This window comes from Tachyglossus aculeatus, chromosome 10, assembly GCF_015852505.1.
Source record: "Tachyglossus aculeatus isolate mTacAcu1 chromosome 10, mTacAcu1.pri, whole genome shotgun sequence".
Taxonomy (NCBI): domain Eukaryota; kingdom Metazoa; phylum Chordata; class Mammalia; order Monotremata; family Tachyglossidae; genus Tachyglossus; species Tachyglossus aculeatus.
The window spans coordinates 6,605,654-6,632,499 of record NC_052075.1 but is presented as its reverse complement, the minus strand read 5'-3'; the positions used below and the strand labels follow the sequence as shown (position 1 = coordinate 6,632,499).

Below are 26,846 nucleotides of genomic sequence, written 5' to 3'. Positions count from 1 at the left end.
CTACTACACTGATCTTCCCCCTTCTAGACTGTGAGCCCGTTGTTGGGTAGGGACCGTCTCTATCTGTTGCCGACTTGTATTTCCCAAGCGCTTAGTGCAGTGTTCTGCACACAGTAAGCGCTCAATAAATACGATTGAATGAATGAATTGAATTAGCCGAAAGTGACCTATAAGCCCATAATGACCTTATAACCAATTATTGCTCTTTGAGAGCTTACCTGCATGCAGAGCACTGGACTGTACGAAGCACTGTCCATTTCCCTTATGGGGCTCGTAGTCTTAATCCCCATTTTACAAATGAAAGTAACTGATACGCATAGTCACATAGCAAGCACATAAGAGACGGAGCTGAGATCAGAACCCAGGTCCTTTTGAACCCGGGGCCCGTGCTCTATCCGCTAGTCCACACCGCTTCAGAAGCCGTCAGAAGTTGAGTTGCACTCACTCCCCTAGGAACTGAATGCACAAGAGGCCTGGTAGCCAAGGAGACATTTTTCAATACAAGTTAGATATTATGGGGAGAGGGAGGAAATACTGAAAGTAATGGAGAGGTGTTTCCCCCATTTTCACCACTTTCTCAAAGGATAATATGAAATAGTGGGCTTAAATTAAGCAGTGAGACCAGACCTTGACCGTCTAGACTGCCTACAGTGTAGACACTATGCTCTTTGTGGGCAGAGGACACAATAATCATAATAATTATGGTATTTGTTAAGCGCTGAACTATGTGCCAGTCACTGTACTAATCGCTGCGATGTATACAAGCAGATTGGGTTGGACACAGTCCCTGTCCCACGTGGGGCTCACAGTCTTTAATCCCCATTTTACAAATGAGCGTGGCTCAGTGGAAAGAGCCCGGGCTTTGGAGTCAGAGGTCATGGGTTCAAATCCTGGCTCCGCTGACTGTCAGCTGCGTGACTCTGGGCAGGTCACTTAACTTCTCTGGGCCTCAGTTTCCTCATCTGTAAAATGGGGATTAAGACTGTGAGCCCCCCATGGGACAACCGGATTGCCTTGTAACCTCTCCAGCGGTTAGAACAGTGCTCTGCACATAGTAAGCGCTTAATAAATGCCATTAAAAAAAAAATGAGGGAACTGAGGCCTAGAGAAGTGAAGTGAGTTGCCCAAGGTGTCACAGCAGACAGGTGGCAGAGTCGGGATAAGAACCCATGACCTTCTGACTCCCGGACATGGGATCTATCCACCACTCCGTGCTGCTTCTCAAAATGTGGGTAGACATGTCCACCAACTCTGTTATACTGTACTCTCCCAAGCGCTCTGCGCACAGTAAGCACTTGAATCCAGTCAGCCCATCGTATTTATTGTGTGTGCAGAGGATGAACCCATCAGCGGCTGGTTGCAGCTAGGTCAGCTCACTAGCTTTTGGCTACTCCTTCTGAGGGCAGGGGGGGCATTGCCTAATTCAGGTTCAGAGGCAGAAGAGGATAAGAGAGAGAGGATAAGAAGAGAGAAGCAGCGTGGCTCGGTGGAAAGAGCCCGGGCTTTGGAGTCAGAGGTCGTGGGTTCAAATCCCGGCTCCGCCAACTGTCAGCTGTGTGACTTTGGGCAAGTCACTTCACTTCTCTGGGCCTCAGTTACCTCATCTGTTAAATGGGGATTAAAACCGTGAGCCCCCCATGGGACAACCTGATCACCTTGTAGCCTCCCCAGTGCTTAGAACAGTGCTTTGCACATAGTAAGCACTTAACAAATGCCATCATTATTATAAGGGGCGTAGGGCGCAGCAGCCGCTGCCCCATTTCTCCTCCCTGCTGCTTTTACCTGACCTCCCCCCCACTTACACTCCAGTGGTCAGAGCACTGTGAAGGATCCAGGATGACAGCTCGGATCTCCTGGGTCTGCGGTCCTGCAGCTGTAGCTTCAAAGTCAGGAGTAGCTCATAATGAGAGCCCTGTAGACAGTCTTCTCACTTTTCTCAGGCTCCCCTGCAGAAGCAGCAGGCTCAGCACTTTCAGCGGCTGATGTCTCAGTTAAAAATTAAAGGCTGACCAGCACGGGCAGCGTAATCACAGGATGTTTTGCCACGTGAACTTCTAGACCTTCTTAATGGCGGGAGAGTTTTAGGCGGAAACGGGATTTAGGCCTGAATGCCACTTAAAGATTTCCCCTAACCGTACTGGTCTAGTTAGAAATAAGCTTCTCAGAAAAATCGATGATAGGAAACTGATAGAAACCTGGCTGTTTGCCGAGTGGGGTATTTGAAAACTTTAAAAAGGAACACTTCTTCCTATAAATCTGATCTGTCTACATCTCGGTATTATTAACACGTTCAGTACGATGGCGGTTTGTTTCCCCGTTACAACTGGAGTGTGCAAAATCACATACTCGAAGCGGGTTAGGTTAATCCAGCCGGGATGCTGTATTTGGGCTGGTTCTGAGCCAGTTCCTCCATCCCTCTTCTAGCACTGATGCAGAGTACACTAATTCCAGCTCGCACACGAATTGTGCACCTGACTGGCACAGTTTGAAATAGAGCAGCTTTGTGTATTTGTGTGCAGTGGCTGTGCAGCGCATCCATGTGTGCCCAGCATACACCTAGGCGGCAAAGATAAAGCATTGTTGCAAAGTAAGGTGGCACGATTTAAAATAGCAGTATTAAATGCAACTGGAAAAGCACTACAGTACGAGTGTTATGATCAGAGATTCTTTTGTCAACTCACATTCAGCTTATTGACCATTTTGACCTCCTCCCCCCTTAAGGATCCTTTACTACTACATTTGTACTTCCAACAGTTTTTTCTCAATTCCTGTATCCTAATAGTTTGTTTTGTCATCTTTGGTATCTGAGTGTCTGCACTGAGTAAAGCACTGAACTAGGTGCTTAGAAGCATACAATAAAAATGTAGAGGATACTCTTCCTTCTCTTGAGCTGAAGGAGTATTTACCTTGAACTTGTTTTTTGCAGGAGTATTTCAGTGTACCAGATAGTTTTAAAAAAAGTCCCACCAAGGGAAGTGCTTAACAAGTACCATTATTATTATTGTTGTTGTTGTTTTTTAATGGTATTTGTTAAGCACTCTGTGTCCAGCACTGTATCTTACATGGGGCAGGGACTGTGTCCAACCCAATTGGCTTGCACTTAGTACAGTGTCTGGCACATAGTAAGCACTTAAGAAATACCATAATTATTACTAAGCACTGGGGTAGATACAAGATCATCAGGTTGTAGCTCACAGCCTAGTGTTGCTTCTGAACAATACGGATAAATATGCTTTTCCAGAATTGGGGTGGCTTTAGGGGAAAGAAGGCTTAGAGAAACAGTGTGGCCTAGGTGGAAAGAGCACAGGCCTGAGAGTCAGAGGACCTGTGTTCTAATCCTGGTTCTGCCACTTGTCTGCCACGTGACCTTAGGCAAGTCACTTTACTTTTCTGTGCCTCAGTTCCCTCATCTGTAAAATGGGAATTAAGATCGTGAGCCCCATGTGGGACATGGACTGCGTCTGACCCGATTAGTTCATATCTGCCCCAGCGTTTAGTAATGACTGTGGTATTCTTTAAGCACTTTCTATGTGCCAAGCACTTTACTAAGCTGTTGGGACAGATACAAGATAATCAGGTCCCACTCGGGGCTCACAGTCTAAGTAGGCGGGAGAACAGAGGTAAGAATCCCCATTTTGCAGGTGACGGAACTGAGGCACAGTGAAGTGACTTACCCAAGATCACACAGCAGGTTGAGGCAGAGCTGGGATTAGAACTGAATCCCAGACCTGTGATCTTTCTGTTAGGCCACATATACAGTGCCTGGCACATAATAAGCGCTTAACAGATGCCCGGTTAAAAAAAAAAAGTCCGCTTGGAGGAATTGTTTATATCGACAGCGGTTTGTAGAGCCCCACTTGGCCCTCTTGGTCTCAGCCAGTTGCGCTCCTCTCAGAGCCCAGAGAACAGTAAGTATGTAGGGGGGCAGAGTACAGCCCACTAAGTGTGTGCACATATTTTTTTTTTCCTAGGTACAGCACTTATTTCCATTTGAAATGACTTCAGCAAAGTTCTTGCCATACCATAGCACCCCAAACCAGCAGGCAGCCGCCTTGGCTGACACCGATCAATTAACCAAGCCGTCGTATTTATTCAGCACCTCCTGTGTGCAGGGCACTGTACTAAGTGCTCCGGAGAGCCCAATATAGCAGAATTGGTAGATGCATTCCCTGCCCACAATGGGCTTACAGTCTGGAGGGGAATACAGACATGAATGTGAAAGAAGAAATTACAGACGTGGACATAAGCGCAGAATAAAAGGTGCAAATCCAAGTGCAAAGATGATGCAGGAGGGAGTGGGGGGAAAAGGAAATAATTTCCAAATCCTCCAGACTTAGGGAAGGTGTCTTGGAAGAGATGTGCTCTTCAAAAGTCTTTGAAGGTGAGATCTTCAACACCCACCTTACCCAGCTATTTTTGAGGCTTCCCTCTGGGCCCATCCACCTTCTCAGAACCTCTTGTTTATAAACCTTTACCACTGATGACAGGCTCAGCAGGTCTCTCCTACTTGCAGATCAAGGACTAGGACCTGAGCCTCCTGATTTCCAGAGCTGTGCTCTTTCCCCTGGCCCGACTCGACCCGGAATTCTTGATTGTCCCACCTGTGGATCACCTGTGTTGTGGATTATCCGTGTCCTTCAGCATCGAGAAGTTTCCAACCTTCACAGTAAGAGCTGTGCTGTGGAGTGGGGCCTGGGATTGCCAGCCTTGTTTAGTGCCAAGACCTGTTCTGCAAAAGCCTGGCACTTTTCAGGCCAAATGGCTGGCAGATGGCACGTACATGCCCGGTCTGAAAATCCACCAATTGAAGCCGCAAGAGACCTCTTCTGCACTTTCTGATTTTTGGCGGGGGGTTCAGCTACCTCATCTGTAAAATGGGGACTGAGAGTGTGAGCCCCAAGTGGGGCAGGGACTGTGCCCAACCCCACTTGCCTGTATCTACCCCAGTACTTAGTACAGTGCCTAGCATATAGTTGAGTGCTTAACAAATACCATTATTATTATTATTATTGTTAACAAATGCCATTAAACAAGCCTCCATTGGACACAATTAAGATTATCCCATTTGGTTGATTATAGAGCCATTAAGTCACTGTTCCTTGCCTCCAGCTAATTGTATACCTTCCCAACAGTAGAACAATCCCGACCCCATCTCCCTCACTAGTTAGTAAAATTGTCATTCGAGACTGAATCAAAAGCTTTAGTAACAATCAGGTAAATTGCATTTCTTGCTTTCTCAGTTTCTCTCAGGTGCCTCTCCACGCCCCCCCCCACCCCTTGTTCCCCCCCTCCACTAATCCTGGCCCCTCTTGAAATTGGGAGAATTACACTTATGCCTACGCTCTTCGGAACGTTTGCAGACAACTTCCAAAATCATTCTTTTCCTTTCTTTGAAAAGATGGAAATAATTTTGCACCTTTTCAATCTTTGGGACTTTACTGTGAATTCTCAAAAATAGAAGCTAGCTAATGCAAAAACATCCGCCAGTTCTTGAGAATGGACACCGTAAGATCCAATTATTTTGAATGCATTGTAAATCATTCCTTTCCCCATTCTAGTTTGAGTGTATAACCCGGTTTTGAAGGTGAAAAGCTACAGTTGACATTTACATGGGAGCTTAAGGTTAAAAATGCAAAGCCTCTGTCTTCTGGTTTATTTGTTACCAGCTTTCCTTCCTATTATTTAAGGACTGCCCTTTCCTTGGTCTAAACTCTTATCTGCTATGTTAAAAAAAATACTGCTTCTTAATTTTCAGAATATTTTTAAGTAGCTGTAAAGTAAACTCTCTATTATCTGGCTAAGTCAAGATGATCCAAAAACACAGCTGCGGGACTGTATTTCAGAAAATATTTGTTTTGTCATCCCCCAAGTTTCCAGACCTTCTCATTCCATGAAAAGAAGCAATCCTCGAAAGGGAAAGCAACCACAATCATCACATTCCAGATCATTCAAATCTGAAGTAAATACCACTTGTCTGTAGTTGTTGAGCAAGTCTTGGGATGTCCCGTTCACGTTTGCACGTGACCGTTGGAAATTTTTCAGGTCGGCAAATGAACTGCTACCCCCAAGCCAAAAAATGGCCAGCTGTCATAAGTGAAAACCAATGGGAAAACGCTGTCCAGCTGAATGTCCACTACCGTGCAATGAGCAAGGTTCTGAAAATCCAGCCAGTTCCCGCTTGTCTCATCTCTTAACATCCCACACTCTTCAGCCCAGGTGTTCCCTCACCTCCTGCTGGGTCGTCTCATGTCCTGCTCTGCAGCCAGTCACTCTGAGCACCACATTCCCAACCATTGCAGCACAAAGGGCTCCGACCGTCAAAGTGGCCAGGCTACTGCTGAAGAAAATCCCAACAGTTGCATTTCCACATCCCTCATTCTCCCCAAATCAATGACTTGGAATCATCATCTGGCCTGGAAAATTCTTTCATCCTGCAGTAGCTAGTCATCCCAAACTTCAGAAACGACTAAACAAGTCTTTGGGAAATTGGAACTGGGAATCAGCCACGTGGAATAATCATAGGCCTCTTTTTCTTTGACTTTTTAACAATAATAATAATAATAATGGTATTTACACGCTTACTGGGTGCCATGCATTCATTCAGTTGTATGTATTGAGCACTTACTGTGCTAGTCTTGTGCTCTCTAATTTCATTTTCTCTTCAAGATTGTGTTGTTTTTGTTCTCCAGATTGCCTTTTTATAGCCCACTAAAAGTCTGGGTTGAGTTCTGAATTTGTCCAATTGACTACCGTACCTTCAGTCCCTGAGAAGCATCTCTTTCTTTGAATTATAGCCTTAAATTGCATTTAATATTTCTTAGCTCTTCAGCTCTTCATTTTGTTAGTTTCTCTTTTGTTTGAAATCCTCAATTCTGTGATCTCATGGTCACATCAAGATTTTCATCCCTTTTAAAATCACCACCTAATTCCATCTTTCTTGTACAAGTAGAACTCTATTAGAGCCCTCTCTTTAAATACTGAAAAATAGTCCCTAATTATCTCCTAAAATCCATTTGGGCCTCACTGTATTTATTCTCGAAATTAACTAGACAGAGTTCAGTCAGTCCTCGTAATGAGGTAGTTGCATTTTGGAAGCACCTCAGATTAGGGAGACATTACATTGTAGTACTGTGGTCTCAACTTTGTGCAGCGTGCATAAAACGATTTATCCTGACACTACATTCAGACAGGCCCACAGTGAGTCACTGTCAGAACATTCCCTAATCCCTCATCGTTCGATCCACAAACACATAATGAAAATACACATTTTCCTCCAGATCCAAAACAATACTACAATTGCCTCTTACTCTGAAGAGTCCAAAGGTCATGGTTAATTAAATGCTTTTACTTGTCAGGAATCTAAATCCCAGGATCTGGATATATAAAAGTTTAAAAGTAGGGAGTTTAAAAGTTTAAAAGTAGGGAGTCTCTCTAATAGGAGAGACAGATAATAATATATGCTAGTAGAATACATAATTGCTTACAGGGAATTATAGGGAATACATAATTATGTGTCTGTGATGTAGAGGGCACATGTCTATCAACTCTGCTATATTGTGCTCTCAAGCGTTTAGTACAGTGCTCAATAAATTTGATTGATACAAATGTGTTGTGAGGATAAATTCATGTGTGCTAAAGATCTCTTTCTGGGTCATACATCATTGCAGTCATTTCTGTTATAAGTGGTGGTTATATTCTTGAACCTCATATTATGGGGAATATATGTGTATATAATTCTATTTATCTATTTTGATGCTGTTGATGCCTGTCTACTTGTTTTATTTTGTTGTCTGTCTCCCCCTTCTAGACTGTGAGCCCATCGTTGGGTAGGGATTGTCTGTATCTGTTGCCGAAGGTTCTTTCCAGAGGGCTTAGTACAGTGGTCTGTGTACAGTAAGCGCTCAATAAGGTTGAATGAATGAATGAATGGGGAAATTGCATAATAGTAACCATTAATTCAATCATCTTGACTGTCATTCTCCGAATCAAATTTTTGATATGTCCACCAGTAGCAGATTGCTTTACATCCTTGCCACTCTTTACTGTTTTACTGAATACTGTAAAGTTGCAAAAACACACTGCATTTTATGATACAGTAAGGTAGAGGCTGGCAAGCATCATGCTGTGACCTACACCACACACGATGCACAAGTGTTTCTTCCTAAACACAGTCCACAAGTTGGGGCAGGGAGATTTTGTTCAGCCCTCTCACAGCCTCATGTTTTTGGAAGACAATTCCGTAGTAACCCAGTGGATGTGTTATTACGTGTTGTTTAATGAAGCCATGAGGAAATAACTGAATTTATGCTAATATATCTCAGTTCCATGGATGAATTTCTAATGGCATGACCAATGACTCAAAGCAATACAGGGTTGATTTTGGCTCACAGATCTTGCTGTTACACTTGTTAAACTAGCTAGGTTTTCCCTCTCTGTACCTGTGGCATGGTTGGGAGTTTTTTCTGAGGCACAGGGGCCCAAAATGTACTCCTTAAACTCACCTCCCTCCCTCTGCCGTACCCCCTTCCCCTCCCCACAGCCCTTGTGTATACTTGTACATATTTAATATTATATTTATTTTGTTAATGATGTGTCTATAGCTATAATTCTGTATATTCTGATGGTATTGACACCTGTCTACTTGTTTTGTTGTCTGTCTCCCCCTTCTAGACTGCCCGTTATTGGGTAGGGACCATCTCTATATGTTGCCAGTTTGTACTTCCCAAGCGCTTAGTACAGTGCTCTGCACACAGTAGCACTCAATAAATACGATTGAACTAATGAATCTTTGTTTAATTCATGGTACAGTTCTTGGCACAGAGTAAGTGCTTAACAAATTCCACAATTATTATTTTTATTATTATTCTATCATGCTTTTGTAGGACTATCACCCCGACTTAATTGGGGAGAGCAATTTAAATTTTATTCCTGCCTTCCAAAGTGTCCACAGCCTTGCCCAATTTAGTAACATCTATAAATCTGCTGGCATATTTTCAATTTCTTTTGTTCACGTCGTCAATTAAGGCGGGCCAGAAAAGGTGTCACAGACCCGATTCCCATGGAATACCATGCTATACCATTCTTCAGTTGAGGCCAAGCCTTTGATCATTCCACTTTGGATGTGACCCTTGAGTCAGTTTTTCATCCACTTAAAATGTCATCTTTTTCCAACTTATTCAGAATATTAGATGAGGTGGAATCAAAAGTCTTTCTGAAGTCTCAGTAATAATAATAATGATGATGGTATTTAAGTGCTTACTAAAAGTGCCAAGCACTGTTTTAAGCGCTGGGGTAGTCAGGTTGTCCCACGTGAGGCTCAGCCTTAATCCCCATTTTACAGATGAGGTAACTGTGGCACAGAGAAGTGAAGTGACTTGCCCAAAGTCACACAGGGGCAAGTGGTGGAGCGGGAATTAGAACCCGCGACTTCCGACTCCCAAGCCCGTGCTCTTTCCACTAAGCCACGCTGCTATTCTAGATTTCATCACATCTCTATGTTTTCGTAGCTCTATCAGAAAAGGAAATGGAACTGGTCTGATAGGATGTACCTTTCAAAAGGCCAAATTAATGGCTTCCTGGTATATTCCAGGTGATTGCAAATTGATTTTTTTTTTGTTTTGCCGTTCTTGCTGTAGTGTTTTCCCAAGTAAATATGCATTAAGCTTACTAGCTTGTAATTTCCAGGGTCATCCTTTTACCCCTTCTTGTAGACGGCCACAGCAATCGCCATTTTCAGGTGCTCAGGGACTTCTCTTGTCCTCCATAAATTCTCAAAAATAATGGCTAGTGGCTCTGTAACTAGTCCACCAGTTGCTAAAGAACCCGAGGATGAATATCCTTGGGCCCTGCTGAATTAAATCAGCTGTGTCGAACATGAGCTCTGCATTTATATATACCCGTTGTTCCCATGGGTTTCTAGAAATGCAAGTCCCAGTGATCCATGAAACATTGCACCTGCATAAATACTCTCTCTCTCTCTCTCTCTATCTCGTGTGTGTATATACAAATACATGTTATATTTTAGAGCAAAAGCCCTCACTTCACCCTGATCAATGGATATCTTCACACAACAGTGACATGATCAAATTAATAAAAGATAATGCAAAATGGAAAAGGGGGCTTGGGCCTAAACTCATTGATTCAGGGTCATCCATCCACCAAGGTAATTAGAGAGCATCACTATCATGGACTTCAGGTACTGCAGGTTAAGAGAATCAGAGATGGCAGATTTATAGCCGGGGAGAATGTAGCAATGTGCCATGCTGGATTCTCAAAGCAGATAATCTCTACTCTAAAAACTGCAAGTTGATCGCCATCAAAAAATAAAAGCAAGGAAAGACCGTGAGGGAAATCACGAATCATATTAATCAGAAAGCCAGTGTCTCCTGATTTCCATCTCTGTAGATGGCACGATGGAAGAAATTGCCATTTAAGCCACCTAATTCTCTTACCTCTATTCCTCACACCAAGGTTCAGCAGTGGTGCAGAATGGCTTTGAAGTGGGATTTGCAAACTGACACTCAGAAATTTCTGGAATTGGGTATAGTGACTGTTAAAATCATTTTGATTGTTTAAAGAACTGCTTTGGGAATGTGGAGAAGCCCATCTGTTCGGGGTACTGCTCTCGGGTATGTGTGTCCCATTCTGAATGACTTGGTATGATTTCAAATGTCTGATTTCAATTTATACTTGAGGGATAGAGGCGAGCAATTAAAATACTCAGTGGATATTTTTTCACCAACTATTGATGGCCACTGAAGGTAAAAATTGAGAAGGTAGTACTTGATACCTTTATACCATACTTGGGAAATAGACTTCAATGGAGGAAGTAAGGTTTAGTCAATACTCTAGCAGAAGTCAGCAAAAGCTCATTAACCTTAATCCTATTTTATGGATTTCCCTAATTATGTTTTAAAGACTACATATTAAACCTGGCAATTTTCTAGGAATTAGGCTCAGAATTACAATTCTGTCTTGATTCACTGCAATAATTTTGGAGAGTACTCTTAGATAAGTCCTGAGGATTTTTATGATGTTTTTGCTCTTACTCAAACTTAATTTTATCATCTGGTTTCTAAGTAGCACAAGGAAAAACCTGAACAAGTGTAAAAATCAATATAAATATCTTAACCAGGCCTCCAAAAAACCACTTCCCGGCCAAATTTCTCATTAAGTAGTAATTTACATGCTGTTCCTAATTTGTCAGGTAACCTTTCCGGAGAGGAGGTTTGTGGAGGTTTTTGGTTTGTTTGTTTCTTTGGGGTTTTTTTCTTTAAAATCATTCTTTTGACTACAAGCTAGAGAGGCTTATGGATGTTAGAGGTCCAAGGGAGCAACTTTACTATTGGATGCAATTCTCATACAGTCAGCAGTCCTGGAAAAAAGGCTATACAGATTGGAGGGTGAGGAGGGTAAACTTGGAAGTGTAGATTTTTAGAATTGCGCCTCTCCTGCTTCCACATACACCCCTGTTGCACCTATATATGTGTATATATATATATATATATATATATATATATATATATATATATATATATACATATACCTTTGTACTCTACTGCTTCTCGTTACGTTACAACCCACCGGGTTGTAGGTTCTTTTGATGACAGGGATGATGTCTACTTCCGTGATCGTACTTTCCCAAGTGCTGTGCACAGAGTAAGTACTCAGTAAATGTGCTATTGACTGATGGTGGTTACAGGAGAAAGACCCCAAAAGAAAAGCAGTAATATTGGCTTTTCTTTGTTGCTTCAGATCCCTTATTATCTGAAGCCTACCAGTTCAATCATGTCTACTTGTCTTAGTACTAGTGAACATCTCTGAAGACAACCCTGTTTTTTCTTGTCTGACTTTCTGATCCCTTCTATATTATGTCAGTTATATGTTGTCTATTTGCATTTCTCTTGTCTCCCCCTTATAAATTGTGGGTTTCCTGATGGCAGAAACCCTGCCCCGTAGTTGCTCTCGTCTCCTCGCTGTGCTGTGGGCAGAGTGAGCTCTCAGATTCTTCACTGATTTTTGGTTCGGGTTATAGGTTTTCAGCAACTTCTTTTGTTTTTCATTTTTAGGTTTCGAAAGTATTTTAGAAGGGCTTTATGGACCAAGGCTACGAAGAGACCTCAGTTTATTTGAAGGTAATTTTTTTTTGTTTTTTTGTTTTGCATTTGATTCCATTAGAATTGTACCTAAAAACAAGATAAGAATGGATTCAGTGGAAGTTCTTTTTTGTTGTTTTACATTCTTGTTATAGTAGCCCCCCTTCCCATTCCCCTAGTCACAAAATGTCAGGCAAATCCAATAAGAGAAGCTTATTAGTTGAAGAGTGAATGGATTAACTACACATCTGTTAAGCAACTGGCTTAAGGGAAGTTTTTCTGGGCATAATTTTTCCCTATTAGTATGGTGAGTTTTAGGTGTGGGGGGGTTGTGAACTATTCTTGGCAGGTGAGGAAAATATGTATGTTTTTAAAATTCTGTGGATATAATAGAATTTTTAAAACATACATGTTTTCCTTGCCTGCCAAGAATTGTTCGCAAGAAAACAAAACAAAAAAAGCCCTTTTTAGGTAAGCTAAAAATTAACTTAAGGATCAGTAGTTCTGAAGTTCAAGCCATGGATATTGGGTCTTTTTTTAAAAAACAAAACAAGATGCTGTTTTCCAACATCTGAAAATCTAAAATCTCTGCTTAACCTTCTTAAAGGGAGAGAGTGTCATCTAGTGGAAAGAGCGTTGGAGTAGAAGTTGAGATGAGGTTTCTAGTGTTGGCTCTACTCACTGTCTAACCTTGTACAAAATCTTTGATCTTTGGATGTTTCTGTTTCCCCCATCTACAAAATGCTGCCTGCTTCACAAGTACATTTTGAGACAGACCAAGAATACTGAGTTCCTTTGGAGAAAGGTGATATAACTGAATTTCTAAAAATAACCCAGTGTCTGCACTGTCATATTATAACAACCAGATAAACTGATTAAGACATAAACATTGATCAATAGAAGTGCATTCTTGCTTTACTAAGATTAGATGGAAGCATTTTACTCACTGAAGAGAATCTATAGTTTACAAGAGATAACAAACTATAAAGGGATGGGCACATTAAAACTGACTGTGGTTGTTATTGCCTCTTCAAAGAGTTTTTTCCAACGAAATAATCCCTTATAACTCCAATTCCTTGGATTTAAATAATTTGTGATCTTTGATGGAAAATTACTATTTTCCTGTATACTGAGTCAGAATCTCTTATAGCCAAGGCTAGTGGATAGAGCAGAAGCCTGCGAGTCAGAAGGACCTGGGTTCTAATCCTGACTCTTCCACTTGTCTGCTCTATGACTGTGGGCAAGTCACTTCACTTCTCTGTGCCTAAGTTACCTCATATGAAATGGGGATTAAGATTGTGAGCCCCTTGTGGGACATGGACTGTGTCCAACTTGATAAGCTTATATCTACCCCAGTGCTTAGTACAGAGCTTGGCACATAGTAAGCACTATGCCAGTAATTAGTAAATTGTTACTCTACCAGTTTAATTGAATGCAGTGCTAGTGGCTTGAAAGAATTAATGCATCAGGCTCATTTATGTATTGAAATCTGGACCAGATAGTGCCTAGGTTGCTTTAGCACTCTGTCTTGGAGATGTCTGAGGCAGCATAATTGGTTAGAAGAACCAAGAATAGTATGATCTACCTAGCCCAAAGAGCACGGGCCTGGGAATCGGAGGTCCTGGGTTCTAATCCTAGCTCTCCCGCTTGCCTGCTGTGAGACCTTGGGCAAGTCATTTAACTTCCCCTTGCCTCAGTTTGCTCATCTGTAAAATGAGAGCAAGATGCCTGTTTTCCCTCCGCACTAGACTGTGAGCCACATATAGGCCAGGGACTGTGCCTGATCCGATTATCCCACATCTACCCCAGTGCTTAGTATAGTGTTTGGCATAGAGTAAGCACTTAAATAAGCCCCACACAATTGCTACAATTATTATTATTAATTAAGAGTGATTCCCAAACCATCCCATTCTTCTCACATGCTATAGCCCTGCCTTCCACAGGAATGAAATTGTAGCCAGAGATGGAGAGAGAGGCCATCCCTGGGCACTCCCTAAGTCACCTTCCTTAGGAGCAAGGACTCATCTCCTTTAGAAGAAGGGCCATTCACAGGGCTTCCCCTTCATGCAGCCGAAGGGAGTGATGGTTGGGAGCCCAGTGGTGGGACAAAATAGTAAGCGAAACTACGGTAGAGTGCCGTGCTAGCTAGTGCCTTTTTATGCTCTGCGTTAGACACGCAGAGACTGGACAGCTACTGGCATCTACCCTAGATCATAGTTTTGCTCCTTATTTTCTCCTGCTTCATATGTTGCACATCAAGGAGATCCGTTTCTGAGTGTCCTTGTGTTCTGAGGAGGCAGAATTTCCTTCTCGCTCACTGGTTTGAGGGAAGAAAATTGCGCTTGTGTTCGGCCCTACCCTCCTTCATCCTTCTCTCCTGCCACACAAGAAACACATGCAAAAACCCCTGAGCTGTTCCCACTGCAGATTCCACAAACATACTCACAGCTCCTTCCTCCTGCCACACAAACATATAAGCACTCAGTTCTTCTATAGTGCCGCATTTTGCAGAAATCTGCATTAAGGAAAATTTGCCCTAGGTCACAACTATGTTCTCAGCTATCCAACACTCCGTAGCACCATCTCCATACAGATGTAAATTTTTGGAAAAACAGCCCCTAATTATGCCACCCTGTAGTGAAAGCTCGTGGTGCGGTGTTGTTGTAGATTTGAGTGCACATTAATTTGCAAGTTTCTCCACGCTTCCTCCCCACAAAACACACACACACACAGACACACACTCTCTCTCTCTCTCTCTCTCTCTCTCTCTCTCTCTCTCTCTCTCATTCTCTCTCTCTCTCTCTCTCTCTTCCCCACCCACCGCCCCGGCCCACAGTAGTTTCGCACCCCATGCTTACATAGAGACTGAAGCCTCCTTGCTGACCTCCCTGTCTCTCCTCACTCCAGTCCTTCCTTCTCTCTGTTGCCCAGATCAGTTTTCTTAAAAAAAAAAAAAAAAGAAGAAAAAGAAAAAAGCTTTCATATCTCCCTCCTCCTCAAGAACTTCCAGAGGTTTCCCACCCATCAATGCATCAAACAGAAACTTACTAGTATCTGTCTCCCCCTCTAGACTGGAAGCTCACTGTGGAGAGGGAGTGCTTTATTGTTGTACTCTCCGAAGTGCTTAGCACAGTGCTCTGCACACAGTAGACGTTCAACAAATACGATTGACCAACTTATCATTCACTTTAAAGCACTCTTTTCTTACTACAACCTAGGCCGCACACTTTGCCCCTCTAAATGTAGCACCACTTAGCTGCACTAAGCAAGCCCTCAGCTTTCCTCCTTCCTCTCCCTTCAGCATCACCTATGCACCTGGATCTGTTCTCTTTAAGCATTTAGTATTTACCCCACCCTCAACCCCAAAGCACGTACATACGTATCCATGATTTATTTTAATGTCTCTTCCTCTAGACTGTTCTGACCCCAGCCTAGACTGCTAGCTCCTGTTGGGCAGGAAATGTGTCTGCCAGTTCTGTTCTGTTGTATTCTCTCAAGCGTTTAGGACAGTGCTCTGTATACAGTAAGCACTTGTTAAATTCCATCGATTGATTACCAGTCAGATCGTTCGACTTGTGCCTTTTTCTTAAAGTTACAATCAAATCTTTCTAGAAGGTCTCCTCTTGGAAGGGCATGCACTAAAACCAAAATTTTCTCGGGTTTTAGAATTTTAGAACTACTGAGAACCGTATTGAAGGCAACTTTGCCAAAGGTCATTTGTGTTTGGAGCAGCTGTGATTTCACTTGCAGGATTCACATGAATGTACTTTCATAAAGTAGTGAATTCTTTAAAAACAATTTGTATAATTTTCTACTGCTGTTGTGATTTCAAGCATTTTTTCTACTTAGTTGTGTTCTCATAACCACTCTTGTTTTACAGTAGACAGAATTTGGGGTGAGTTTTGCTGTCATTAAAGTGTAATTATGATCCAGTTAACTAACTCATCAAAAAAGAAAGAACTCTGATAGCTGAAGTAATTGCTGTTTAGTACACCACTCTCCCCACCCTCCCCCAAAGCCTTCCTTATTAAGGTCACATCTCCTCCAAGAAGCCGTCCCCCATTAAGCTATCCTTTTCTGGATTCCTTGTCCCTTCTGTGTCATCTAAGCACTTGGATCCTGACTTGAGTACTTGGTATTTACCCCACACTCAAACTACATACCTGTAGTTTATTTATACTGTCTGTCTCCCCTTCTAGACCGTCAGCTTCTTGTGGTCAGGGAATATGTCTGCCAACTCTGTTGTATTGTAACTCTTCCAAGCAGTTAGTACACTGCTCTGCACACAGATAACAGTCAATACTATTGATTGATTGATCGGTGTCTTTCTTTACCTGTGCTCTTAGACCCCCAAATGGCTGTTTCTTCCCCTCCAGAGAGGAGCTAAATAATCACATTGTGGCTCCAAACAAACATTTCTCCTCACCCCATTCCAAATTCCCTTCCCTCCAATTTCTCAAGTGAAAAGAATCCAATCAAGCGAGCTAGTTAGAAAGGTTGATAATTTGTTCTTTGGGGAGGGGAGTTTGAGGTGGGGTTTGGTTTGCGAGGGGTTCTTTTGAAGGGGAGGGTTTTTTAAAGCTGTCTGCTAATTATACAAAGGCTACACTGCTATAGCTAGTGTTTTCAAACATCTTAACATTGTGAGTTTAACAAATTTTTCCACCTTTTAAAGACTGTGAACCAGAAGAGCTGACTGATTGGTCTATGGATGAAAAATGTTCGTTTTGTAACCTACAAAAAGAAACAGGCAGTGTAAGTTTGATTATCATTTATAAATATATGCATGTAATGGTAATATAGTGACCCTTGTAAACGTATTATAGTTGCATCTTAATAGAAATGTTGGTTTAGCAAGTATCTGTATTTGTTTTGCCGAAGAAAAATGTTCTTTTCTCACTATTTTAAGTCTGATGTTGGGCTTACATGGCACCCTCCCTTCACCCTCAGGAGCCAGTCGCTTAGAACTCATTCTCAGGGTTGCCAGTTGAGCTCAAGAACTGACCCAAAGATCTGAGGTGGTCTTTGAATTGGCCTAGTCTCTGCCAGGACCTGATTAGCCTTGATGCTGCGTTTAGGAAACGGCTCCATTTGCTCCAAATTTGACTTAAGATCCCGATTTTAATCTTAGAGGTCAAAATGCCTATCTTCCCTAAACATTTAGGGAAGATATTTCCTTTTTAAAGTTTTAAGTTTTCCCCTCGCTGTGTCAGCGTTTAGGGAAATGACACTACGAAATTGGTGGTTTTGTTAGAATGGGGCTGGTGGAAGACAAATCCTCCAGAATATGGGGAGATTCCCCCCTGCTCCTGCCGCTTCCCAAGAGAGGGCTTGGGGTTGTATGGTTGAGAGTAAACAAGGCCAGTGAACCAAAATCTGGTGTGGGTGGTGCATTGGGGAACCAAATCTGCCTTGCATGTTTTTCCCATGCAGGAGTGTCCCTGTCTCCTCCTGGAGTAAATGCTGTAACGGCCTGTAGACCGTAAACTCCTTGTGGGCAGGGACTGCGTTTACCAACTCTGTTGTGTTGTACTCGCCCAAATGCTTAGCACAGTGCTGTGCACACACTAAGCGATCAATAAATGCCACTGATTGGCCCAATTGGCCAAATGTTGAATCCAGGCAGCAGGCTAGGTGAAATATGCCTCCTCCTTCAGTTGATCTGTCCCCCTCTCTTCTCGTGTCTTCCATTTTCCAGTCTTGCTAAAGGATAGGCTTATTGACCATCTCCAACCTAATCCTTCCATCCTAATGTGATGCCCCTCGGTTCCTTTTCTTAATTAAAATGCTTAACCCTTAAAGAGCAGAATTCCTTTTCCCATCCACGTGAACTGTTTTTTTATCAATACTATTCAGAGTAGAAAAAATTGTAAGCAGTAGTTTTTACCGTGCTGTGTTACTCTTATGTTTTCTAGGATCATTCAACAACCGTTGGTTCTTCACAGTCGACACCTACAGACGAACTGTCATCTCAGGGCCAGTCCAACACTGATAAGATTGAATGCCAAGCAGAAAATTACCTAAATGCACTCTTTCGAAAGAAAGGTAATAGAAGCATGTTTTTCACACTTAAAATACAGTGTTAAGGTCTAGCACAAGCTTTTTTTATCTCATAGTATGGTTTTATACGTGTCCACATTTAATTTTGGATTTCCATTCTCGTGGCCGAGTTCCTTCCTTTGGCTTATTTTGCGGGACAGCAAACAACCCAGAATCAATTCTGTCCTCTGGTGGAAAGATCCTTCCTCACTGCATAATCACCCTCGCAAACCACACCTTGACTTTTCTTTAACATTCAGCCTCCTTCCCCACTGCAGCAATCTTCCTTTACGTTCTTGATGCTTCTTGCTGGGTTTTGTTAATGCTTTTGAGACTTACCGTGCATATGCGCTTTTGGGGTCAGCCCCTCGGTTACCCATCATCAGCCAGGTTCGAACGTAAACTTACTGGCTCTCTTATTGCTGATGAAATAAACTTACTGGCTCTCTTATTGCTGATGAAATGGACAATATGATGAATTCTGCCAAGCTTAAATTTTAGTGCAGTCAGTTTTCCTAGAATGCACATTATTTCACTATGCATTTTGCATTGAACACAATGGAAGAATTAGGGAATGTTTTTCCGTTAACCTGCAAGTATCTGGGTATGGTGTCTAAAGAAACACGTGTGTGTGTGTATGTGTGTGTGTAGCTTTGGTCAGTCAAGGCACAAATACTATAATGCAAGAAAGTCTTACTTAATATGGGGTACTCCAGGATTGCAGTCACCACATTCTAGGAGAACTCTGGGTACTTTTTCCTCAGTTCAGTGTGAAATGTGTAAGCAGAATAGGTTTGCCCCCATTTGATACTTAATACAGAAACGTCTGAGCCAAAAAAAAAAAGATCAGCAGGTAAAAATATTGTAGAATCTCCTTTTCGGTCTTTCCCATTCCACCTCTTAGTGGGGAGAGGGACTTCAGATTTTACTAGGTGGGACCTAGTACTTCTCCATTCTACTCCCCACCTTGCAGAAGCTGGAAAGGGGGGCTAACAAAGGATTGACCCCAGTTGACTCATCTTTGATATTAACCAATGTACAAAAAGTTATCCTTTGGCTCATAGGCTAGGAAACTTTCAAATCCTTGATCATTACTATCCTGGTGTCGGTCTGCTTTACTTCCTTCTCTCGTCACCCCAGGGATTCAGAGGTGGAACGCCTCACCCTGAAAAATGAGTCTCTTTTGTATCACACAGTTATTATTGGCATTTGAATAGTTTGTCATGCTCTGAGTCCTGCCTGTGATTTCCCTGTAGGAGACTCGAAAGGCTAGTGATTAGGATGAGAAGGAGAAAAATCCTCTCACCTACATTCTGGGAACTGAAAGCAGATATTGTCGTTGAAATTCTTGGCCTAGAAGTCTTGCAGTACCTCTGAAGTAAAATTCCTTTGGTTTTAAAATATAACTGCCAAACGCAACCACTATTAAGTAAAATATTGTGTACCCTTCATCTGAGTATTTTTAAATGCTCACTTTCACCCGTCAGTGCTCACCTCATTTATATCATAGGGTATGTAACTACTTCAGTTCAAAAACAGTTCTCAAGATGATTGACAGAGTCCCGTTCTAGCGTCTCTGCCAGCCTAGACCAAGATAAAGCACTGAAGCTGAAAATAGACCACCTCAGGAAGCTTTGTGAGCTTTGCAGGTTTTAGGGTAGGCATTCATACTCCCCGCTTCTCCCCTTTCCCCTCCGCAACCATCTATAAGAGTCTTAATTACAGTATGTAAGATAATCAACTGCAACCATTGCTGTTCATTTTCTTATAGTAGGGAGTTATCCTAGGTGCCAGTGCCTTTTAAAAAGTAATGGATAAATACTTGCTGCTGTTTCACCTGCGTCAAGCATCTGGCTCTTCAGGAGATCTCCTACCATTGGTTGGGTGAGTCTTCACAGCTATTTAGCAACCTGTCAATTTGGACATTTCCTGGTTTTCTTAAGAATCTTTAACATGCAAGAAAGTTTTTGAACAGATACTACTTGTTAATAATAATAATAATAATGGCATTTATTAAGCGCTTACTATGTGCAAAGCACTGTTCTAAGCGCTGGGGAGTTTACAAGGTGATCAGGTTGTCCCACATGGGGCTCCTAGTCTTAATCCCCATTTTACAGATGAGGTAATTGAGGCATAGAGAAGTTAAGCGACTTGCCCAAAGTCACACAGCTGATGACAAGTGGCGGAGCCGGGATTTGAACCCATGACCTCTGACTCCAAAGCCCGGGCTCTTTCCACTGAGCCACGCTGCTTCCTTGTTGTCCTCAATATTGTTAGAACAGATTAATACCAGAATTCCAGGTTTCACCAAATATTGATTTGCTTTCTAGAGGCTGGAACACAACAACAAGATTTCCTCCACCTGGTCCTTCTGACTTATTTAGGGTGTATCTTCAGTTGATCTTGGCTTCCCCTATTAGCCTGTAATTTAATGGAGTCAGAGAAAATGAGAGGAGTTTCCTATAATCAGATAGACGGATCAGGCTTTTTAAATGGGGAAGCAGTGATGTGTCAGTAAGGGTCCTCAAAATAAAACCAATTGTATTGTACTTTCAGGACGTAGGAATCGTTGAAGCCTCACGCTTCCCTGGTTATTCCATAGCAGAAGTTCTCCCCCATCGGAATTTAGGAAGTTGCTGCTACACAGAGCCCTTTCCCCCTTGTTTTCCCAGCCCCACCACTCCTCCCAAGACACGTGATACAGTTGTATTACTCACGGTGCTCAAATCACGTCTATCTTGCCACCAGCCCATTTCCCACATCCTCTCCCTGGCCTGGAACTCCCTCCCCTTCCATATTCTCCAGACCGCCACTCTCCTCGCCACCTTTAAAGCCTGTTAAAGTCACTTTTTTTTAAAGTGTTTACTATGTGCCAGGCACTGTAGTAAGCACTAGGTAGGTACAAGCTACTCAGGTAGGACAAAGCCCCTGTCCCGCATAGGGATCACAGTCTTGTCAGGTTAGATCGGTCAGATTAGTTAGACTGTAAGCTTGTGTGGGCAGGGAATGGATCTGTTCATTGCTGTACTCTCCCAAGGGCTTAGTACAGTGCTCTGCACACAGTAAGCACTCAGGAAATACAATCAAATGAATGAAGTTGTAATCCTCCTGCCCAGGCATCTTGGTCTCTCCTTTGTTCCTTGTGGTGCCTCAGATTCATGAACTTAATGTATTTGTTACTAGTTTTCATAATTTAGGCCTGGTTATGGATCCTATAGTAGGAAACTGGATAGGTCCCTAATTCCTGAAGGATGCAGAACCTTTGGCATCTTCATAGATAACGCCACAAGAGACGAAAAAATTACGCATTGAGGATAGCTTCTAGATGAGTGATTTCCAGCAATATTAGCCTACACAAATTTTTGCTGAGACTAAAACAAAAATACTCCATTTCTTTCACGTTTGTCAAGTCTCAGACTGCGGCTTTTGATTTTGTGTTGGTTAACTTCAGGCTTACAAACCCTCAGAGCCTCAAAAATCATCTGAAGAAGTACTGAAGGTGCAAGAAGTTGGCTTTTATGAGAGCTCTGTCTTGTACTGTTCCCTTTTTCCCAGCAAAGATGTAGAACTTTAGGCTAAATGCTGGCAGCAGGAAAGAAGCAGACCCCCGGGGTTGCTTTAATTTGACAGGGAGGGGTTCTTTTTAAGGCTGACTCATTTTGCATTTGAGAGAGACCCAGCAAGTTGTAGAATTGGGGGAGGATTGTGAATCAGATTGGAAAGGCTGCTTGTGGACAAGAAGGGTGAAAACCAGCTACCTGTCAGCCATAGCTACGTGGAGACCTGCAAGATATATGTTATTTGAGAGCTATACGGTCACTTGAAGGGCTACAAATATCTCTCAAGGCACATTTTAGTCATCCCTCAGGGAAGAGATTATCTTTGAGAAGCGTTCCGGGTGGCATTTATTTCTATAAGAAGTCCCGATGGCTAGGATTAAGAGGGATGCCTATGGTTCATGTATAGATTGTCTACAGAAGAATGCCCTGGCTTCCTTTCCTCCCCCAGAAGGAGGGAACTTGATTGATTTATATGGAAGACAAATCCACTCTTACCAAAAACTAGTTGAAATACACCTATCATCTTTAAATGAAATGACTCTTCTTGTCCTTATTTATAAGAATGAAAGGTATCTCTTAATTTCCATTGTAAAATGGGAGAAAGATTACTGGTCTTCATTACCTGCTGACTTCTAGTTAATTTTGTTGTGAGTAGGTGTTGGTTCTGAAGTATCATCCTGAGACTGTTTTAGAGAAAATATAAATTCAGTTATTTCCTGGTATCTTGATAGGTAAGAGGACTCATGTTCATAAGAGCTTCCCATATCTTTTGTGAGAGTATAATTCTTTTTCGTTTATACCTAATCCGTCCAGGTGTCTGGCAGTCAATTTTATTGCCTGTTTACCTGTATCAGTTTGGTTAGATAATTTAGATCAGTGTTGTCACTGTAAAATAAAGCTGAAACTGAGAAACACAAAAACTTTATTGCTGACTAAACTTAATTTAGCTCTAGATTTGTCAAATGTGTCTGTTTATCTGTGACTTGAGGCAGAATAGTTTTAGTGGATTCATTTTTTATGCCTTTTGTAGTGGAAGGTGACTTGGTAAATTATAGTTTAGATGCTTACTTGAAACTTGATATTATCCAGGACCCGAAATGAATATAAGCATTTAGCAGGACCTGAAATGAATATAAGCATTTAGCAATATACCTTAAAGATGGAGTAATAATTTCTAATTGTCAGGTTTTGTTTTTTTTTTTTTTTTAGATGGCATTAAAGTGCTTACTCTCTGCCCAGGTACTTTACTAAGCACTGGGGTAGATACAAGATAATCAGGTTGGACACAGTCCCTGCCCCAAATAGGGCTCATAGCCTTAATCTCCATTTAACAGATGAGATAACTGAGACATAGAGAAGTTAAGTGAGTTACCCAAGATCACACAGCAGGCAAGTTGCAGAGTCAGGATTAGAACCCAGGTCCTCTGTCTCCCAGGCCCATGGTCTTTCCCCCAGGCCATGCTGCTTCTCAGTGATTTCATGTGACCTTTCAACATATATGGGTATCTTTTTTTTTTTAATCTCCAATGTGGCCAATTTAGTGCCCTCAGACACTATCTTGTTAGTTTCCAGTTTCTTTGGTTCATTTCTAATTTTTTTTAAGGCTGTGATGCAATTGAATCCTTCTGTTCAAAGTAGCAATCTTCCAAGAGTCATTGGTTTTCATTTGTATCAGTGTCTATCCCATCCCCCCGTCCCCCACCCAGAGTGTAAGCTTTCATTCATTCACTCAATCGGATTTATTGAGCGCTTACTGTGTGCAGAGCACTGTACTAAGCGCTTGGGAAGTACAATTCGGCAACAGATAGAGATGATCCCTACCCAACAATGGGCTCACAGTCTAGAAGTGGGGAGACAGACAACAACACAAAACAAAACAAGTAGACAGGCATCAGTAGCATCAATATAAAGAATAGAATGAATCCTCATACACAGAATGCTTATCAATGATCACCTACTCAAGTAGACTGCTTTATCCTTATGCTCCTATTTCTTAGTCACCTTAGACTTGTGGACTACACCCTTCTCCTGGAAATACTCTCCATCCAATAATAATAATAATAATAATAATAATAATAATGGTAATAATAATAATGGTATTTCTTGAGCTCTTACTATGTCTGGAGCACTGTACTAAGCACTTGGGCATTTGCAAGTTCATTCATTCATTCAATTGTATTTATTGAGCGCTTACTGTGTGCAGAGCACTGTACTAAGCGCTTGGGAAGTACAAGTTGGCAACATATAGAGACGGTCCCTACCCAACAGCAGGCTCACAGTCTAGAAGAGGTCATCTTGTTATCCAAGTGCTTGGTACAGTGCTCTGCAAATAGTAAACGCTCAGTAAATGCAGTGATTGACTGATTGAGACACCTGAGGGAAATTGGTGGAGTGCCAGCTAGGCTCCAAAGTACTGCACAAAGTAAGTGTTCAATAAATACAACTGAGTGAATGAACCACGTAGCTGCCGCCACCGTTTCTGGATCAGAGCGACCTCTGAAATTGCTGCTGCTTCATTCTCCCCCATAATGAAACTACTGCTTCGGCTGAGGTAAGGGCCAGCAGGAGAGACCTCTGGGAGGGGGATGGTGGCTCCCATCACTCAGGTGGGGAAGTTCATTCGTTCAGTCGTATTTATTGAGTGCTTCCCGTGTGCAGGGCACTGTACTAGTTGCAATATGTGTAGATCAGACACAGTCCCTAGCCCACTTTTCCGGTTCACAGACAAAGAACTTTGAAGTGGACGTTAGTGGTTTAACTGGGGCTAAATGCCAAGATCGTGAGCCCCCTGCAGTCAGAGATGACATCTAATTCCTATCTGTGCCCTCTTTTTCCAGTGCTTAGCACAGTGCTCTGCTCGGTAGTAGTATTTATGAAGCACTTACCGTATGCAGGGAGTTTGGCTTGCCATGTCACTGTCAGAGCTGCCTACCTGTGGGGTTGAGTAGACAAGCCTACCTTTTAATTGATTTTGTAGTTCTAAACAGGGGCCCCACCTCCACAGATCAATAGATTTACTACTCTATTTATTTTACTTGTACATATTTGCTATTCTGTTTATTTTGTAAATGTTGTGCATCTAGCTTTACTTCTGTTTATTCTGATGACTTGACACCTGTCCACGTGTTTTGTTTTGTCGTCTGTCTCCCCCTTCTAGACTGTGAACCCGTCGTTGGGTAGGGATTGTCTCTATATGTTGCTGACTTGTACTTCCCAAGCGCTTAGTCCAGTGCTCTGCACACAGGAAGCGCTCAATAAATGCGATTGAATGAATGAATACCACTGTTGGGTAGGGACTGTCTCTATATGTTGCCGACTTGTACTTCCCAAGTGCATAGTACAGTGCTCTGCACACAGTAAGCGCTCAATAAATGCAATTGATTGATTGATCAAAGAGTCGATCAAAGGGATTGGCAATGACTCCCCCATGGATTTGGGGGAGCTACAATTTCCCATTTCCATTAGAGTCTGTTTCTGGAAGGGTGAGGCCCAAACCTGCTCCCGACAGGAACCTCATCGATCCCAAGCCCCGTTCCTTTCCCTGTTCCCGCTTGCCCTAATGAAGCCCTGGAGAATCAGTGACCCCTCTGAAATGCCCAAAATCATGAGGAGGATTACAGAAAAATGATTTGTTTACATTGTAATCAGGAGTAAGGCATTTGGAGGAAAGGGGAGCCAAATCACTCTTCGGGGAGAGAGATAAAGCAGCAGATAAAGAACTTCAGAGAAGATACAATTAGCGTGTTTGCGTATTAGAAATAAGAGCTGAGAAGGAGCCAGCAGGAACAGCTTGGCAAGTTTTCACCTCCAAGGATACAGTCAAGAACTAAAAGCTGCTTTAGCCTTTTCACAAAGAGTTCAGTTTATAGCTAGGAGTATGACAAAGAGAACCAACCAGTTGCTGATCCCCCTCGTTTAAAACTCCAACCTCCCCCAAATCAGTCGGTTTGTCCTATACAGGTCCATCAATAGTATTTATTGACGGCTTACTCTGGTCAGAGTACTGTGCCAAGTACTTAATAATAATAATTGTGGCATTTAAGTGCTTACTATGTGCCAGACACTGTTCTAAGCACTGGAGTGGATACAAACAGAGTTACTATATGTGATCCCTGCAGTCAAGGAGCTTACAGTGTCACCGGGGAGACAGACACTCAAATAAATTGCCGGTAAGGAGAAGCACAGAGTTTGTGCTGCAGGGTCGGGAGTGAGTTACTCAAGTGCTTAAGTGATATCGAAGACTCGAGTGACAGTAGAAACTGCAGATCGGGGGAGGAGGTGAGAGAGAAACTGGGGAAAGTCTCCTGGAGGAAATAAGGTTTTTAGAAGGGCTTTGAAAATCTGGTCTTTGGGGTCCAAGGGGAAAGGCCAAAGTTATGACTACCCCTCCTACAATTTAGAGTTCCTACATTCCTCATAAAAACAGCCTATTATTCATTGAACTATCCTACCATTATTTCTCTTTGAGCAAGATACCTGTTCCAGCAGGTGCTTAGTTTAAAAATTCAGTCAAAATGTTTCTTTAAGTTTTCCGGCTGCATTCCAGCCTTTTCTCGTCCCACTGTCGGTTGAGAAAAGAATATTCTAATCTGTGGAAGAGTTTACAGAGCACTGATCTGAAACTCGAAAGTGGGGTAATAAATTTGTAGTTCAGCCTCTGATTTTAGTATTCACTGTTGTCTGCATTATTATTCCAGCCTCAGTTTTTCCCCATCTCTAGGACAGAGACAAATTTTCTTACACACTGTGGGAGTGGGGAGGGGAGGATTTTTTAGACTGACATCAAGTTCGTGACAGGGTTAAATAAGAAAATCCCTAAGTGCTAAAGCCGTTGTAACTCCACTCCGCTCTGCGAATTTTGGCTAGAGTCCCACCGCAGAATTAGGGAATGTTCTTCCGACAACCTGAGCCCGTCGGAAGTGCAACAGGTTATCGAAATCAATCAATCAATCGTATTTATTGAGCACTTACTATGTGCAGAGCACTGTACTAAGCGCTTGGGAAGTACAAGTTGGCAACATATAGAGACAGTCCCTACCCAACAGTGGGCTCACAGTCTAAAAGACAGACAAGGTGGCTGCAACGTTGGAAAAGGTGAGGACTGTGATCCTTGCTCCTTGTAACGCGGGGTTCGGCAAGAATATAACCTCCC

At 42.4% G+C, this 26,846-nt stretch overlaps 1 protein-coding gene across 6 annotated transcripts in view; it reads left to right on the top strand.

The window, feature by feature from the left end:
* Positions 1-26,846, top strand: part of LCORL (ligand dependent nuclear receptor corepressor like) — a 101,597-nt gene that overhangs the window by 28,959 nt on the left and 45,792 nt on the right. For 3 of the 6 annotated variants that reach the window (XM_038752186.1, XM_038752188.1, XM_038752189.1), the window contains exons 2-4: positions 12,069-12,134; positions 16,771-16,850; positions 18,011-18,140. In XM_038752186.1, the coding sequence (XP_038608114.1) occupies positions 12,069-12,134; positions 16,771-16,850; positions 18,011-18,140 (276 nt within the window). The remainder of the gene's footprint in view (positions 1-12,068; positions 12,135-16,770; positions 16,851-18,010; positions 18,141-26,846) is intronic. The other 3 variants (XM_038752191.1, XM_038752190.1, XM_038752192.1) reach the window with 1 other exon arrangement.